The 17715-nt window shown below is 44.9% G+C and overlaps 1 protein-coding gene across 1 annotated transcript; it reads right to left on the minus strand.

Annotated features, from left to right (window-relative positions):
* Positions 1-786: 786 nt before the first annotated feature.
* Positions 787-14706, minus strand: FUT4 (fucosyltransferase 4). The gene is made up of 4 exons (XM_042907114.1): positions 14653-14706; positions 8774-8848; positions 4607-4853; positions 787-4473 (listed from the first exon to the last, which is right to left on the minus strand). The coding sequence occupies exons 1-4, from the start codon at positions 14704-14706 to the stop codon at positions 2900-2902; spliced, it is 1950 nt and encodes a 649-aa protein (XP_042763048.1). The 3' UTR covers positions 787-2899.
* Positions 14707-17715: the final 3009 nt, after the last annotated feature.

Below are 17715 nucleotides of genomic sequence, written 5' to 3' on the forward strand. Positions count from 1 at the left end.
TTTAACCTACTCAATTTAGAATGATGTGAAAAATAAGATAAAATGAGCAATTGACATATTTCTCTTACTCTTTGATGAAATCAGTCTCAAAAACTATTCTGGCTGTTCTAGACCCAAAATTTGCACACAAATAAAAATGCAATTATACCTTCCTTACGCTAAATATTCAATAAATATGTGGTTAGTTTTAACAAGATTTACTGTAACTAAGAAGAACATCAGTAAAATAATACTCATGTAACAATATAACTTAACAATTTGTCTTTCAAAGAAAGAATAGCCTGCAAATTCAAGCTCGATCTAAATAGCAATGATGATTCTTGAAATAATAGGGTTTAGCTTTAGGAATACACTTGAAATATATAATGAGGCCCCTTCCTTTTTATTTGAGATATATCCTGAAACATATGTTGAGATTTAAATTAAGACATACAAATCGATATGGAGGCACCTTGAAATCACTGCAACAAAAAAGGAAAAAAAAAATCTCTTACCAATTGAGTGATTGCCACGTGTTAGGCCCCTTTACTTATTTTAGTTTCCACAAAGCTCACAATGAGCTATGAAGTATTTTCCCTCCCCATCTTACAGATAAGGAATCTGAGGCTCGAGGTTGTTGTTGTTCTTATTATTTTAGAGAGAGAAAGCAAGTGCAAGCAGTAGAGGGGCAGAGAGAGAGGGAGAGAGAATCTTAAGCCGGTTCCATGCCCAGTGCAGAGCCAGACACAGGGCTTGATCTCGCTACCATTAGATCATGACCTGAGCCGAAATCAAGAGTCAGAGGCTTAACTGACTGAGCCACCCAGGTGCCCTTCAAGGTTATTACTAACTTGCAGAAGTCACACAGCTGGAATTCAAGCCAGAGTACCTTCAAAATCCACTCTCCCACTGCCCATCTAGATTCCCAGGAACCCCAAGATCACTTGCCAATCTCTCATAAATACTCAGTATAAGAAGAGAATTTTTCCTTTTTTTTTATTGGTTGACTGATACTTTGTAATTCCGCCCACACTATAATATTTTAATAAGGAAATGTTATCTATGGGCTTTAATTTCTCCTTTTAAGGAAAAAAAATTGAAGCGCCTGGATTTCAGTGAACTTTTTAAGTGAGTCTGCAATGAATACTCGTAGAGATAAAACTTAATGATTCAGCTAATTGCCCTAATCAAAAGCAAAATTACAGTTTACAGCACAACTTTATATAAACCTAATCTTAGACCATGCTCACAATAATCAGTCACTGAAGGTCCTTATTGTAATAAGTCAAAGAGAAAAATAAACCATTATTTGAGGCTATAAATCAACTGGTTTTCTAATAACTGACCTATGGTCTGTATTAAAGAATGTCACTTTAAACAAGTAGGTTCTGCCGATTGACTGATCAAAGTTCTATTTTACCTGTTGGCAAGGGCAGATTCTAATAGCCTTCAAGAAAAGGACCTCGCCTTACACATGTGTGTGTCTCTCCTGGCACCCCAAGCCCAGTGTTTGGCACAGAGGAGGCACGCGGTCACTCCTAGTAAATATGCTGCTTGTTCACCTTTTCAAGTCAATGCATACCATTTTCAAAGTTGGTCCACGGCACAGGCTCAAGGGCACTAGAAATGTGAGGCCATACCGTAAGTACTACCATGCAGACTAGGAGGGGAAGCAGCCGGCCCCGGGGAGAATGGCAGATTTATATTTTAACAGAAAACCACGGCTCATTGCAGGCACTAATTTAGTTCCATTCCCTAGCAATTAAACATTTAACTGAAAACTGACAGAAACAAAAACTGCCATTAATAGACACCATGAAACTTTTTTCCTTTTGCCATATTGCGGCACAATCTCTTTTCTCTGTCCTGCAGACAGGTACTTCCGCCAGTACGTTCCTGCTTAATTTTCCCGTCCAGTAAAACGATACAAACAAATAACTCTGTGGAAAGTGGCACTGCGGCTTCCTTCTCTTCTGTTGGTAAACACGGGCTGGTTTTCTGGACAGAGGGGAGAAGAAGGTCGCTTCTGCTTTTTTCACATCTCTAATTTTAATACACTTTTTAAAAATTTTGGTTATAGAAAAACAGACACAGAGGAAATAAGTTAGGAGATGCTTATTCACATTGTAAAGGGATTCCCCAGAGGACTGCATTAAACACTGACGTCTCCTAAAGCAGTGAATTGGGGATTTGATTTAAAAGCAGTGTTTCAAAAATACGTGTGTGTAAAGTGAGGTACACCTGTATATTCATCCTAACTCTTCCCCAAGGGCAATCTAGCATCGTCTTTGTATTCAGACAGCAGGAAAACAAACAGTACTTGTTAAGGAACGGTTCATGGATCATTGGACCACCCTCCTCACCGTTTTTTAGGAGATGAGACTTTGAGGAAGTCATGAGACCCACTTGCGGCCACAGTCCTTTCACTATTCTGCAACAAGGCTCCTTCTGGAATGGGGGGCTTGCTACACATTCGCCCAGTGCAATGTGAGTCAAGGAGCAGTGTGTATGGATTTGGATTCAGCACAGGCCACCTACATAGCCCGTGACAGATGAGGAAAAAAAGAGCAACTGACTCAAAGGCTTCTGGTAGTTAAGCTACTGTTTCACATCCGTCCTGGTTACAAGGTGAGGGAGGGCTCCCTTCTTCACCGGTGAACACTGATGCCCACCTACAGCAGACAGAGCCCAACTGCTAGCTGTGCAAAAAAAAACCCCAAAAAACCAAACAAACAAAAAAACAAAACCATGAGAACCAGGGATCCTTCCTACCCAGTCTTTATGCTGAATCATATTAATTGGTAAATCACCTTTCCCCCATAGAGTAAAAATGGGTGTTTGGAAAACTCGACCAGCCAAGGAGATGTGCAGCTGAGGGTCAAAAGCTGACGATCTGACCTCCCTGGGTCACACCGGGGTTTCACCGCTCAAACCAGCGAGCCAAATTGCGTATGCTCTTGGGCCGGTCCCCGGCGCTCTGCACAGCCTGGCAGGCCCGGCACCAAGGCTCGTCCCAGAAGGAGGTGATGTGCACGGCGTAGCTCCTGCGCCAGCTGAAGTAGCGACGGTAGACTGCTGGGTTTCGGTCGAGGAAGAGCAGGTAGGCAGCCAGGGAGGAGGCACTAGGGAAGTCGTCTACGTGGATGAAGGCACCGCGGGGCATGAAGCGTTCATAATTGGCACGGTCGGGGCCCAGCACCACGGGCACGGCCCCGGCCAGCAACGCGTTGCGCCAGAGCTTCTCAGTGATGTAATCCAGGTGCTGCGAGTTCTCAAAGGCCAAGTAGAACTTGTAGCGGGCCACTGTGTGCAGAAGGCCAATGCTGGGCACCGGCCGGCCAGGCCCGCTCCTGCCGAACACGTCCACCGACACGTGCTGGCTCAGCTGGTGGTAGTACCGGACCCGGGCCTGGCGCTCATCCCAGTTGCTCACCACCCAGGCCACCAGCCCCCGTTTCCGGGCCAGCGGCGGGGCCAGGCCTAGCGGCTGGTCGCTGGGATGGGTCCTGGGGTAGAGGTACCCGTAAGGCACGAAGATGTCCGAGTCGGCCCTGTAGGAGAGGGTCCAGTTGAAGAGGTTCCCCGCCAGGTTCCGCAAGCCCGGGGAGTGGGACGGCGACTCGAAGTTCATCCACACCCAGCGCTGGCCCGGGGGCCTGAGGCCCGAGGTGGCCAGGGCTTCGGCGGCCACCGCCTCCTCGTCGTCCAACACCCGCAACTCCAGCTCATCTGCCCAGAGCACCGGGGCGCCCCAGGGCGGGGGCCAGTCACGGGGTTCCTTCACGAGGTCACGGTGGTGGAAAAGCACCGCCTGGGCCTCCCCATAGGCCGCACGGTCGGTGAGCAGGCGGCAGCCGCTGATGTTGAAGCGCAGCCAGCAGTCCGGGGGCGGCCTCGCGCCGCTGTCGCGCCCCGCGAAGGGTTCCCACCACAGCAGCACGGCCACCGGCCGCGGCGGGGCGGAGGATGCCCAGGGCAGCGGCGGCAGCTGCCTCCAGCAGCAGAAGGCGGCCAGAGCGGTGCACAGCAGGCCGGCCGCCGCCAGCGCGGAGGCGCTCGGCAGAAGCCCCCGGCCCCGGCGCCGCCCGAAGCGCCGGCCGGCCGCCCGGCCCCACGGCGCCCCCATGGCGCGCGCAGGCACGGCCGCCGCCGCTCGCCGCGCGTCCGCAGGCGTGGGGCCGCGGCGCCCGCTCTCATGCTGCCGCTGCGGCTCCGGCCGTCGTTGCCGCTCGCCGCCGGCCCTGGAGCGGGAGAGGGCGGTCCCGGAATCCCAAGGCTCGCGGGCCTGGCACTCCTCCCGAAGAGTCCCCGCGGGGCGCGCCGCCAGGGCTAAGCGCGCGGCCCGGGCAGCCCCGCCGGGCGCCGCCCCGTCCCTCCCCTCCACCGCGCCCCCGGCCCGACCGGCACTGCCGGCCCCGGGCGTTTCCTGCAGCGCCTCCGCCCGTCCCCGCCCCGTCCAGGACTCCCGGACCTTCGGCCGCGCCGCCCGGGCCCCTCACCCGCTCTCCGGACCCCACCTCGGGGGGTCCCGGGCCTTTCCGCGCGCCCAGCTCCCTGGCCTTGAGCCCGGGCCTGCCCGCGGCTCCCTCCCAGCGGCGCCCCGGTGTTCAGTCGCGGTGGCCTGCACCTTCGCCTTCCAGAGGGAGGACCCGGTTGGTCGCTGGGCGCGTGCAGAGGGCGCTAGAGCGGACTCGTGGAGAAGGCGGGCCGGGGGTGCCGAGTCCCCGGGCGTCGGGACGGAAGATCGAGTCCGCTTCCTTCCTCGCCGCCCTGCGGTGGCCAGCGACGCCTGCCGGAGGGAGGGAGCGCGAGAGGCCGCGGAAATGTGCGGGCTGCGGCGCGGCCACGGCGGCGGTGACCGTGACCTCGTGACCCTCCGAGACAGGCCAGTGGCGCGACCCACAGGGGTTGTGCGTTTGTGAAACCAAGTTTTCAGGGTGGATAGTTAAATCCCACTGCCACAAGAACGTTCTCTCCCCTCCGCCTTCCTCCCCAGCAGAGGATCAGAAGAATAAACGTTTTCTGAGCAATCTGAAACATTCTTTTCCCTCACTCCACCTCTACATACTCCTCACTGCTGGCCCAGAACGTTCTTGGTACAAGGGCGAGGAGGACTCTGAAACCAAAGATAAACATATGGCCCTTTGGGCCTTTGTCCTCCAGGAAATTACTGCTTGGTCCGGGAGTTGAATGAATGAACGGCACTACTAAGTTTTATTAAGCACTGAAGAAACAATTAGAGCACCCAAGTTTTGGCTATAAAAGGTGAGTAGCTCACAGCTGCTTCCACTGTTATCAGTGAGTCAACAATCCAGGCATGCATTTCTATAGCCAGTTGAGCAAATTTTTTTTTCCTACAAGTTGAATTTGAATTTCTAGGTTTAGGCCTTCATTTATGTCATTAAACTGTTTTTCAGCAAAATTCCAAATAGGCCATAGGTGGGCTGCTGACCTAAGGAGATGAGGCAGTTTGGGGAGAATTTTTAGTATTTGACAGCTGTGCATTGCCAGCACCCCAGCCCAGTGCCATATTGAGTTACGGGATGTTAGAGGAGAAATGGATTTGCTGGGAATGGGACCGACCTGTCGGATGTGTTTGATATTATGCATACAGAACAAACAAACAAACTTGGATTTGCCATTAGGATTTACCAGGAAGAACTTTTTCATTAAAAATCAAGTACAGAGGGGGCACCCAGGTGGCTCAGTCAGTTGACCATCACACTCTTGATTTCTGCTCAGGTCATGATCTCACAGTTCATGGGATTGAGCCCCCCACCCTCTTGGGCTCTGTGCTGACAGGGTGGAGCCTGCTTGGGATTCTGCCTCTCCCTGTCTCTCTCTCTCTCTCTGGCCGTTTGTGTACACATGCTCTCTCTCAAAATAAATATTTTAAAAAATCAAGTATAGATTTTGAAAGCTTCTATAAAGATGGTTTCATGTGGCACTGCCTTCTGGCCCACAGGGACAATTTGGGAGCCGGATAGCATTAGATGTTCTGGCTATACCTACTTTCTCCTACACACTAAAACTTGTTATAATGTTGTGGAGTTTTTTTACTTTTTATTTTTTAATTTCATGGTATAATTTTTAAGCTACTTAACCAAATTGTCATTGGAGTTATGAATTTCAGTTCCACTCTGTTATTTTTTTTATGTTTATTTATTTTTGAGACAATGCGAGAGACAGTGCAAGCAGCAAAGGGGTAGAGAGAGGGAGACACAGAATCTGAAGCGGGCTCCAGGCTCTGAGCTGTCAGCCCAGAGTCCAATGTGGGGCTCAAACTCAAGAACCGTGAGATCATGACCTGAGCCGACGCTCATGACCAGATGCTTAACGGACTGAGCCACTCAGGTGCCCCACTCTGTTATTTTTAATTCTAAAAAAAAAGCTATAAGTGCCCAAGTGTTTCCTTCTTCAACCAAAAGAAGGAAAGGATATATTGGCTTTTCTTGTTATGCAATTCAAAAACCCATATATTTATGCACATTCCTCCCCCACTTGAAGTAAATAAGACATCACAGATAGAGGCTAACGTTGTATCCAGCACATGGTAGGTAAGCATTTGGTAAATGTTAACCTGCTTCCTTGCTTCCTTCCCCCACTCCCAATTTTCCTGTAAGTCCTTCAGATATTCCAATTAAACCAACTTTTTATGGGCAGAATGGCTCCTATCTCATGAATATCAATTTCCATAGTATCTACTTACCTTGGTAGAGTGAGGGATCAGCAACTCCTACTTTAGTCTTATTTTGATGTTGGGGAAAGGGATTACCTGGCAGGAGGGTGTAGTTGGATCAATGGAAACCAATCATGACTCCTCTACAAACAACTGATTGAAGATCATACTCATTGATTTATTCCCTGAGCAACGGTTTGTTCTTATTTTAGAGGGATGGAAAGGAGGAAAGGCGTTAAGGGAAAGTAACAAAGCCAGGTGTTCTCATTTATTTATTTAACCAGTTAGGAACCTGGACTGAAAAATACCATTTCTACCTTCAAGAATCTGAAACAGTGCAGAGAGAAAGAATTATAGAAGGCTTTGAGAAGGTGGTTCCTGGAATAATTAGGAACGATTAAAATTGGGAACAGGGCTGAGATGTTCGTCTAAACAGAAGGAGCAGCATAGCAACAGCCAAACGGGATGAAGATGGTAGGTTAGAAATCACTAGGGGTTTAGTTTGACTAAGGAGATGGGGTTTTATCCTGAAGGCTGTTGAGAATCCTCGAAAGGTTTTAATAAAGCAAAGGATCAATATAACGAGTATTTTTAAAAGATCTTTTGCCAGGTATCTGGGTGGCTCAGTTGGTTAAGCATTCAACCCTTGATCTCAGGTCTTGATCTCAAGGTTGTGAGTTCAAGCCCCACAATGGGCTAGAAGCCTACTTAAAAAACAAAACAAAAAAACTCATTTGTGAGGGGAGGTGAGCATATGGAAGTTGACATGAGATAGTCTCCTGGTGTGCTGGCCATGTTCATTGATATAGGCACTGGTTAATTGGGTATGTTTTGTTGAGTAAATTCATTAAGCTTCAGACTTACATATGTGCTTTTATGTGTGTATATTATACTTCAGTAAAATGTTTCTAAGAAAAAAAAATCATTCTTTCATTAGTAAAAGATGAATTGGGAGTAAGGACCAGGATAAGAACACAAGTATCTAATCCAGTTGGAAAACCGTTGGTATAATTCAGATATGAAACAAAATGCCTGAACTGAGATAGATGTGAGAATGAGATTAAATTAAAATTAAAGGAGAATCAATTCAGAGATAGTTAGGAGGCCCTTCCTCCAGGAAGCCTTCCTGGACCCCCATGTGCACAAATGTAGGGTAGGTTACATGACTCTCCTGTGTGCTCCCATATAGACATCGTTCAGAATATCATGGGGCCGGGATCATATTTCATTCACAACTCCATCCCTAGCACTGAACCAGGCATCTAGTAGTTTTCATCATTTCACTGAACACTTGTTGAATGAATGAAGGCTCTTAATGTATTGCTGAAATAATCTGTTGGTAAATGTGTTCCCCACTATAAAGTGTGTAAGTATCAGGAAAAATTGGCTATGTGAATGATTTGCTGTGACGTGAAGAAGCCCCTGAAGCTTTCAAGTGTAGATGCTACACATGAATTAGAGCCGTGATGACCAGCATCAGAAGCTCCATCAAATAAGGCTGACTCTCATTGGCCCAACCTGCACCAAGTGTCATTCTTGAAACTATCACTGTGATCAGGAGATGTGGACTCTCTTTAGATACTCTTGTGGAGCTACAGGGTAGGTTTGCCTAAACTTCATGGACCAACAGCGGAGGGAGTTCCCCAAAGGGAGATGCTGTTATCTGAAGAGGACGGGGTAGTGGGCGGGCCAAAACAACCCTGGCTACCAGCCGTCAGTAAGCAATTGTTATTCTAAATGCTAAAATTGTTATTCTAAGATTCTTAGAATTTTAAGGTTTCTATGATTGTCTTTAATTTGGTAAGGATAAACCAAAGTATTTCTTGTGTAGTTAAAGGCCTCTCAGTTTCCAAGGAATATTACACAGGAAGAACTGGCTTTCCTTGGCAAGTATGAAGACAACAAGGTCAGGTGTAAAGAAGGGCTTCAGGACTCTGAGGATTGCTAACGCGGTGTAGAGAAGTCCATAAATTAAGGCCTATTTTATCAAGCCAAGTGAGTAATCAGTGCACAGCGTGTCCGAGGATGATCTATTCAGTTCCAAAATTTGATATAGGACAGAATTCTTTGAGACCAAGGGCAAGGACGACTCTGGTTGCTGCAAGTCTAACTCACTCTTGGCTCTTCCTCGGGGAAATGGTACATTTGCAGCCCGTCCTGGGACTCCTCACCAAAGACATTTGATATTTCCTAGGAATCCCCAGAACACATTCTGACGGCCTCAGGCCTTTCCACCGGCACCAAGCTGGCCAGCTGGGCTCCACAAGGCCACCCTCAGATGAGTTCTTTTCTCTGGATGGATTTGAGATTCCTGGATTTGAGATTCCTGTGACTCAACATTGACCTGCTCAGTATACTTTCCAGTTTTTCCCTTGAAGAGAGAAAAGGGCAATCCAGAGCCCCTCCCCATATTCTGTACTTACAAGGAAGTGGGGAGCAGTCTGTGAGAAGATGTGCCTGGAAAGGCTAACCCGGATGCAAGTAGGTGGAGATTGTTTCCTTTGTCAGGCATAATTCTTTAACTGTGCGTAATTGGGCAGTTGAGTGTGGAGATGATTGTTAGTTAAAGATTGTTAAGAATTGTGTAAATTCAATGACAATCCCCAATTTATTATTCATTGCCCTGTGAAATCACTGGTAGAAAAACAAGCCTAATACCAATTTATAAGGTCTTCTCTTTTTCCCCAAGTGCAAAACGTTACTGCCCCTGAAAGGCGTTGTCGCGAAGAGACAATATGAAAACTTACTGTATTTACTTTAGGGTGTTACTCTTTATGTACTTGAGTTCCTCTTGCACACTTCCTTGACTGAAGAGTGATACAAGAATGTTGGGAGATCCGAAAAATGTACATAGTGAAATTTCAATTACTGTTAGAAATATTTATATAATTCTTTAAATATTGGCAGGATTTACCTCTGCATTTTTCTTGTTAAACTACTTCCTCCTAGAATAGACATTATTTGTAGTCACATGTGAAAGTTATGGAATACAAGACTTATGCAAAAGAAAGTAAGGGGCGCAAGGGTGGCTCAGTGGGTTAAGCGTCCGACTCTTGATTTCAGCTCAGGTCATGCTCTCACCTTCATGAGATCAGGCCCTGCATCAGGCTCTGCACTGACAGGAAGGAGCCTGCTTGGGATTCTCTCTGTCCCTCTCTCTGCCCCTACACCACCCTCAAAAAATAAATTAATGGAATAAAAAAAAAGAAAGTTATTTTGACATCGAAATAAGTATATTAACATCACACAGTGCAATGCCTGGCAACATGAGGTGTTTCATAAATATTTCTTAAATACATGAATAGATGAATGAATGAACACCACTCTTAATTTTACATTTTAGGAGACACTTACAAAACAATTTCATTTCTGCATTCATAAAGGTTATGCAAAAGACTTTGGACTCTAAGGGTGCCTGGCTGGTTCAGTTGGTAGAGCAAGTGACTCTTGATCTCATGGTTGGGAGTTCGAGCCCCACATTAGGTATAGAGATTACTTAAGAATAAAAATCTTAAAAAAAAAAAAAAAAAAAAAAAAAAAAAAAAAAAGATTGAACTCTAAAATAATTACTAAGAAAATAATACAACAGAAGTGTAGGGTACATCTTGTTAAGTATCACACTGGCCTCCCCAAATCCCCTCCAGGTTCACCAGCACTGTCCTTCTACCCCAATCCCAAGTCTCACTTGACTAAAGCAAGTTAGGACAAATCCTACACAATCACAGAAATTCAAACATATCAACACTAGGCTTTTCTATGGTACCTGCCCCACATTAGTACTTATGTGTGTGGCTACACTCAAGTAAACCAGATCCTAACTCAGGACCAGACCTTAACTCTGGGAGGCACCCCCCACCCTCTGCAGATGGAGGAAAGGATCTTGACTACCTGTCCCCCACCCCTTGTCCTGACCCCACTTCTCACACAGTCCCAGGGCACACGTCATGAAAGAAAATGGAGAGAAGATACATTTTTTTTTCCCCCTAGAAGTCAGGTAATTCTGCCTTGACCAGTAAATTTCTCTCAAGTAGCCAATCAAAATAGAACGGTGCTCAGACCAGGCTCCATCACTCTCCTTCCTGTGATTCTACTTCTAAAAAGGGGTTTAGGCACTTGCAATATTAAGAAATACTTGTTGGGTGACAATGAACAAATTAGTGACACACAAATGATTTTGGAAAGGCATGGAAAATGAAAGGGTAAGTCTAGATTGCTCATATGGCAAGGGAAGAAAAATTCCTGAGGAAGTAAGACAGCCACATATTTATGGTTCCAGGCCAAGCTTACTGTGGCCAAATAAACCACAGCCCAGAAACCTTACATGCTGCATAAAGTTGAAATCACATTAATAAGGCTGGTTATAATAGGATTATTTTCAACCACTCTGAAAGGAACATTCGGTCTGTACTCACCTTCAGAAACGTTTAGTGCAATTCAATGAACATTTGGTCTTGGGGAAAAGAGGACAGGTGAATAAACACTGCCCTAACTATCTAACTGCATGGCAAGAGCTTCTTCTGTGCTGGCAGCACCACGGGGCTCTGCATAAAAAGCAACTTCTTTCTCGAGTGAGCTCACTGTGCAAAGACTTCATTTCCTGGATCATCCAAGACAGCAGGGAAACAGCGGCAACTGTTAAAGTCAGAGAAGAGAAATCAGATGTGAACGAAAGTGGTAGATGCTGTCTGATCGCCCGTTCACGGAGCCCACCGCTCCTCACTCCCACCACTGACCAGCTGTTTTGCCTCCCAGCGCCCTTGAAGCTCTCCTGGCCCCTTTCCCAGTCCACAGTTTGAGCAAGATTGATGGGGATTGTTGATAGACGATTTTGATGTGACCGGATTTGCTGTGTGCCTTTGAAAGGTGAAATACTTCAGTTTTTCTTTGGTACATTTTGGCACGGCACCTTTGTCATGATCAGCTTGTAGAGCTATTGTTTTGTTTGTTTGTTTTCTAAAGGGTTTTCCAAACAACACAGTACTGAGAATTGTCCGACATTGACACCTGCCGGGCCACATTAGGGGCAGACCTTGTTTGGGCTTAGAAAACTGCAAAAGCTGTAACTTCATGCGATAACATTTACTGAAGGCCAATTAATGTGAAAGTCCTTGAGGTATATCTGAACAGACAAACATTTCTGCCCTGGTAGGAGACGCTAGCTATTTATTACACTATTACACTAATAGCTATTTATTAGCTATTTAATCCACCCTGTTGAACTATAGTTTTAGAGCAATTCCAGACCTAAAGAGTCCAAAGGCTGACATCAGAACCTGGGATGTGTTAAATCTTCAGTCACTGCTGAACGTGCCTCTAGAAGCAAGACTTCCTCGATTGCCTTGTCACTTTGTCCCTTGTCACCTCTGCATTGATCAAGTGTCACTCTCAGAGTAGAAGGTTGTTCTAGGCCACCTATCTTTGCACCTTTCTCATCTCCGCTTACAACTAGTTAGGCAAGGTTCGTCGGTTTGCCAAGGAAGTTTTTCATGTGAAAGGGAAGCAAGTTTCTGCTGGGGAAAGAGGGTAGACCTGAGTCTCTCCACCCAGTAGATTCTACTCTCTCTCTCTTAGTGGCAGAGATGTGGGATTATAAACCAGAGTCAAGAGGTTTAGCCCACATACATGTGCTTCAAGCAAGCGCTATAATTAAGCCAGACAAAACTACAGCCAGTTTTATTAGTAAGGATTCTTTTAGTTGCAGTTATAGTGACTTACTGGAGGCAGCTCCGGATCGGGGGGGGGAAAAAAAAAGGCAGGATGGGGGGCAAAACGTATTAACAGGTGAGAAGTGAGTCTCACAGAAACCCACTTCTAAAAATTTTTATTAACACTATTTTTAAAATGTTTATTTTTGAGAGAGAGAGCAGGTGAGGGTCAAAGAGAGAGAAAGGCAGAGAATCCCAAGCAGGCTTGTGCTGTCAATGCAGAGCCTGACTTGGGGCTCAATCCCAAGAACCCTGAGATCATGACCTGAGCCAAAATCTAGAGTCGGACATCTAACCAACTGAGCCACCCCGGTGCCCTAACTCTCAGTTTTCAGTCTTTGCCAGCAAGAATCCAACTGGGCCACCTTGGGCTTTGTCTACCTGGTGAACTTAGCCATGGCCGAGAACAGAGTCCACGGCAGTGTGGTCAGTGGATTAGTGGGGGCAGGGAGTCAGGGATACGGTGGTGGTGAGCTATTCTCAGAGGAAGGAACACCTTTGTGAGCTGAACCGTTCTGGAGAGGAGACTAACTCCTGTGTTTGTTTTGTTTTTTAATAAATAAACATGACCAAGGGAGGTCTTCCTCAGCCTTTCAATTATTTCCATGAATAAATGCTTCCTTATATCTAAAGTAAATCCTTGAAAACAACATATTATGAAATACTTTACACGTAGAAAAAATAGGGTGATGAATCCCAAATTCCCCTTAAGACTCAATAATTGCTAAGATTACTCACATAGGGGCACCTGGGTGGCTCGGTCGATTGAGCGTCTGGCTTTGGCTCAGGTCACGATCTCACAGTCTGTGGGTTCGAGCCCCGCATCGGGCTCTGTGCTGACAGCTCAGAGCCTGGACTGCTTTGGATTCTGTCTCCCTTTCTCTCTGCCCCTCCCCTGCTTGTGCTCTGTCTCTGTCTCTGTCTCTCTCTCTCTCTCAAAAATAAACATTTAAAAAAAAAAGACTACCCACATATGCTTCTTTTAACCCCCCTTTTTTTTTATTTCTGATGTATTTTTAAAGTTTATTTATTTATTTTGAGAGAGAGTGCACACACATGTGTGCAAGCAGAGGAGGGACAGAGAGAGAGAATCCCAAGCAGACTCCACACTGTCAGCACAGAGCCAGACGTGGGGCTGGATCTCACCAACTGTGTGATCATGACCTGAGCCAAAATCAAGAGTGGGGTGCTCAATCAACTGAGCCACCCAGGTGCCCCTTATTTTCTACTTCTAATTTTTTTCTTTCTTTCTTTTCTCTTTCTTTATTTCTTTTTTTTTTTTTAGTTAACATACAATGAAATATTGGTTTCAGGAGTAGAATTCAGTGATTCATCGCTTGCCTACAACACCAGGTGCTCATCATAACAAGTGCCCTCCTTAATACCCATCACCCATCTAGCTCATTTCCCACCCATGTCCCTCCGTCAACCCATAGTTTATTCTCTATCATTAAGAGTCTCTTGTGGCTTGTTTCCCTCTCGTCTCCCCTCTCCCTGTATGTTCATCTGTTTTGTTAAATTCCACATGAGTGAAATCATATGGTATCTTTTTCTGATTGACTTATTTCACTTAGCATAATACATTCTAGCTCCCTCCACATAATTGCAAATGGCAAGATTTCATCCTTTTTGATGACTGAGTGATACACACATACATACACACACACACACGCACACACACACACACCACATGTTCTTTATCCATTCTTCAGTCAATGGACACTTGCACTGTCTCCATAGTTTGGTTATTTTTGATAATGCTGCTGTAAACATTGGGGTGCATGTACCCCTTCAAATTTGTACTTTTGTATCCTTTGGGTAAATACCTTATAGTGTCCTTGCTGGATAGTTCTATTTTTAGTTTCTTGAGGAACCTCCATACTGTTCTCCAGAGTGTCTGGACCAGTTTGCATTCCCACCAACAGTGCAAGAGGGTTCCACTTTCTCTGCATTCTTGCCAACACCTGCTGGTTTTTGTGTTGTTAATTTTAGCCATTCTGACAGGTGTGGGGTGGTATCTCATCATGGTTTTGATTTGTATTTCTCTCATGATGAGGGATGTTGAGCATCTTTTCATGTGTCTGTAGCCAACTGGATGTCTTCTTTGGAAAGTCTTCTGCCCATTTCTTAACTGGGCTATTTGTTTTTTGGGTGTTGAATTTGATAAGTTCTTTATAGATTTTGGATACTAACTTTTATCAGAAATGTCATTTGCAAATATCTTCTCCCATTCCGTAGGCCGTGTTTAACTTTGTTGATTGTTTCCTTCCCTGTGCAGAAGTTTTTTACCTTGGTGAGGTCCCGATAGTTCATTTTTGCTTTTGTTTCCCTTGCCCGAGTCATGTCTCATAAGAAGTTGCTGCAGCCAAGGTCAAAGAAGTTGCTGCCTGTGTTCTCCTGTAGGAGAACCATTTTGAATTTATTTTTGTGTTTGGTGTAAGAAAATGTCCAGTTTCATTCTTCTGCATGTCGCTGTCCAGTTTTCCCAACACCATTTGTTGAAGAGACCGTCTTTTTTTTCCATTGGATATTCTTTTCTGCTTCATCAAAGGTTAGTTGACCATATTGTTGTACTTCCATTTCTGGGCTTTCCATTCTGTTCCGTTGATCTATGTGTCTGTTTTTGTGCCAGTACCATACTATCTTGATGACTATAGCTTTGTAATACAGCTTGAAGTCCGGAATTGTGATGCCTCCAGTTTTGTTTTTCTTTTTTCAGAATTGCTTTGGCTATTCCGGGTCTTTTGTGGTTCCATAGAAGTTCGAGGATTCTTTGTTCTAGCTCTGTGAATCTACTTCTAATCTTATCATCTGTGTGGCTCACAGATACTTTTGCCACGACTATTTAGCCAAATTAGGAAGTGTGGTGCAAGCCCTATGACACCAAGTTACCCCAGAGCAACTTCAGCCTGAACTGTAAAAATTCAAGGACTCTTGGGCTGGGAGCATATAAAATGAAAACTAAAAGTGAGCAAGCTTCAAACAGCTCTAGGAAAAAAAAATTTTTTTAATTTCATTTCTGACCTTAGAAGGAATGCCTCTAGTATATTTCATCGAGTATTAAAATGGCTATTGATTTAAGATGGCTATAGATTTCTATCACTTTAAAGGAGTATCCTTGTAATTCTGGTTTTCAAAAAGTTTTTATTGAAAATGCTTATTGAATTAAAAACCAGATGTATCATATTGTAACTGTTAAAACCATCCCCTATCTTTGGCATTTCGATGGTTTCAGTTATTCACTATTATACATAATGCTTGCATGAAAAATCCTGTCCAGGAATCCAGTTAGGAAGATGTACTATGGGGCAATGAAGAACAGAATTTAGCCACAAAAGGATCCAGGACCTCAAACTAGAATAAGGACAGAAACCTTAGCTAGGAAACAGAGCCTTGAGATCAGTCCTTGGTGCTGGTAGCTAGCGGCTGATCAGGAAGTGGGAGACTGATGCCAAGGACCCAGCCTAGGCAGTGAGGTTGAGAATGAACAAAGCGGGGCTTGTTTATTGGGCAGGAATAGAGTGGAAGTGAGGAAGGAAATCCCTTAGAGTGAGTTTGTAAAGCCACACCTGGAGTTCAAGTGCAAACAGGACATCGTTTCTAATGGATGAATAAGTCAGCACTCCCCCACTCACTGCACTTTTTGTGTGGTATCCTAACATAGGTGCAAAGAGGTGATGGGAAGAATTTTTAGAAGGTTAAGATTTTTGATTGGTAAGAATAATGAACGCTTTACCCAACTCCTGGTAGTTTGGGGGCTATATTTCTTGACTGATTTAAAATGTAATCTCTCCAATTTTAGCCACTGGCCCACAGCACCATTTTTGAAGCAACCAGCGATGGAGAATTCCATAAACATGGTGGTGGCTGGGATTGGCTTACATGTAGGATCTCTTCTGGTGTGCATTTACTAAATGGAAATTTTTATATTAAATCTGGAAAAGTTTGGATCTTAAGAGACTATTGACTGTTTCACTGTGTAAATATTTTTAAATAGGGAAGGGACATACCCAGTCAACAAATCTTTGTTGACTTGACTTATTACATTAAAACTGAGAAATGAACTGGAGAACTGAGAACTGGAAGAAGTTTTAAGACGAGCTTAGCCTAGAAAGGAAAGAGAATGAGAGATATGTAACCAGAATACTATGAAAAAGAATTAAAAAAATTTTTTTTAATGTTTATTTATTTTTGGGAGACAGAAAGACAGAGCACCAACAGGGGAGGGGCAGAGAGAGAGGAAGACACAGAATCTGAAGCAGGCCCCAGGCTACGAGCTGTCAGCACAGAGCCCGACACGGGGCTCGAACCCATGAAGCCCAGGATCATGACCTGAGCCAAAGTCGGACGCTTACCTGACTGAGCCACCTAGGCACCCCTATGAAAAAGAATTTTTTAAGGGGATAGGAATGAGTATTATGACAGTTATGTATAAAATGAAAGGCTGAAAAACCCAAATGTCCAAAAAATAGTGATAAATGCAAAATTTTACTACATATAATTTTTAAGTATAATTATCATTTAAAGTTATATGATGGATAGGAACACCTCAGGGGCTCAGTTGGTTGAGCATCTGACTCTCGATTTCAGCTTGGGTTGTGGTTCCAGGCTCACAGAATCAACTCTGAGCATAGAGTCTGCTTGGGATTCTCTCTTTCCCTCTGTCCCTGTCCCCCACTAGTGTTTGCTCTCTCTGTAAAATAAAAATAAAATAGGGGTGCCTGGGTGGCTTAGTCTGTTAAGTATCCAACTCTTGGTTTCGGCTCAGGTCATGAAATGGAGCCACACTTCAGGCTCCCTGCTGAATGGGAAGCCTGCTTGGGATTTTCTCTTTTTTTCTCTCTCTCTGTCTCTGCCCCTCCCCTCCTCTCAAAATAAATAAATAAACTTTAAAAAGTAGATGAATGGTGGGGTGCCTGGGTCGCTCTGTCAGTTAAGTGTCTGACTTCGATTCAGGTCATGATCTTATAGTTTGTGAGTTCGAGCCCCACATTGGTCTTCTCTGCTGTCAGTGTGGAGCCAGCTTCAGATCCTCTGTCCCCCTTTCTCTCCCTCTCTCTCTCCCTCAAAAATAATAAGTAAAAATAATTTTAAAAAAGCAGACGAATGGATAAAGAAGTTGTGGTACACATACACAGTGAAATATGATTCAGTCATAAAAAAGAATGAGATCTTGTCATTGCGACAACATGAATGAACCTAGAGGGTATTATGCTCAGTAAAATAAGTCAAAGAAAGACAGATACGGTACGATTTTACCTGTATGTGGAATCTAAAAAACAAAGCAAAAACAAACCCGTAAATACAGAGAACAAACTGGTGGTTGCCAGAGGGGAGGAGAGTGCGGGGATG

This window comes from Panthera leo, chromosome D1 (assembly GCF_018350215.1).
Source record: "Panthera leo isolate Ple1 chromosome D1, P.leo_Ple1_pat1.1, whole genome shotgun sequence".
In the NCBI taxonomy this organism is placed as follows: Eukaryota; Metazoa; Chordata; class Mammalia; order Carnivora; family Felidae; genus Panthera; species Panthera leo.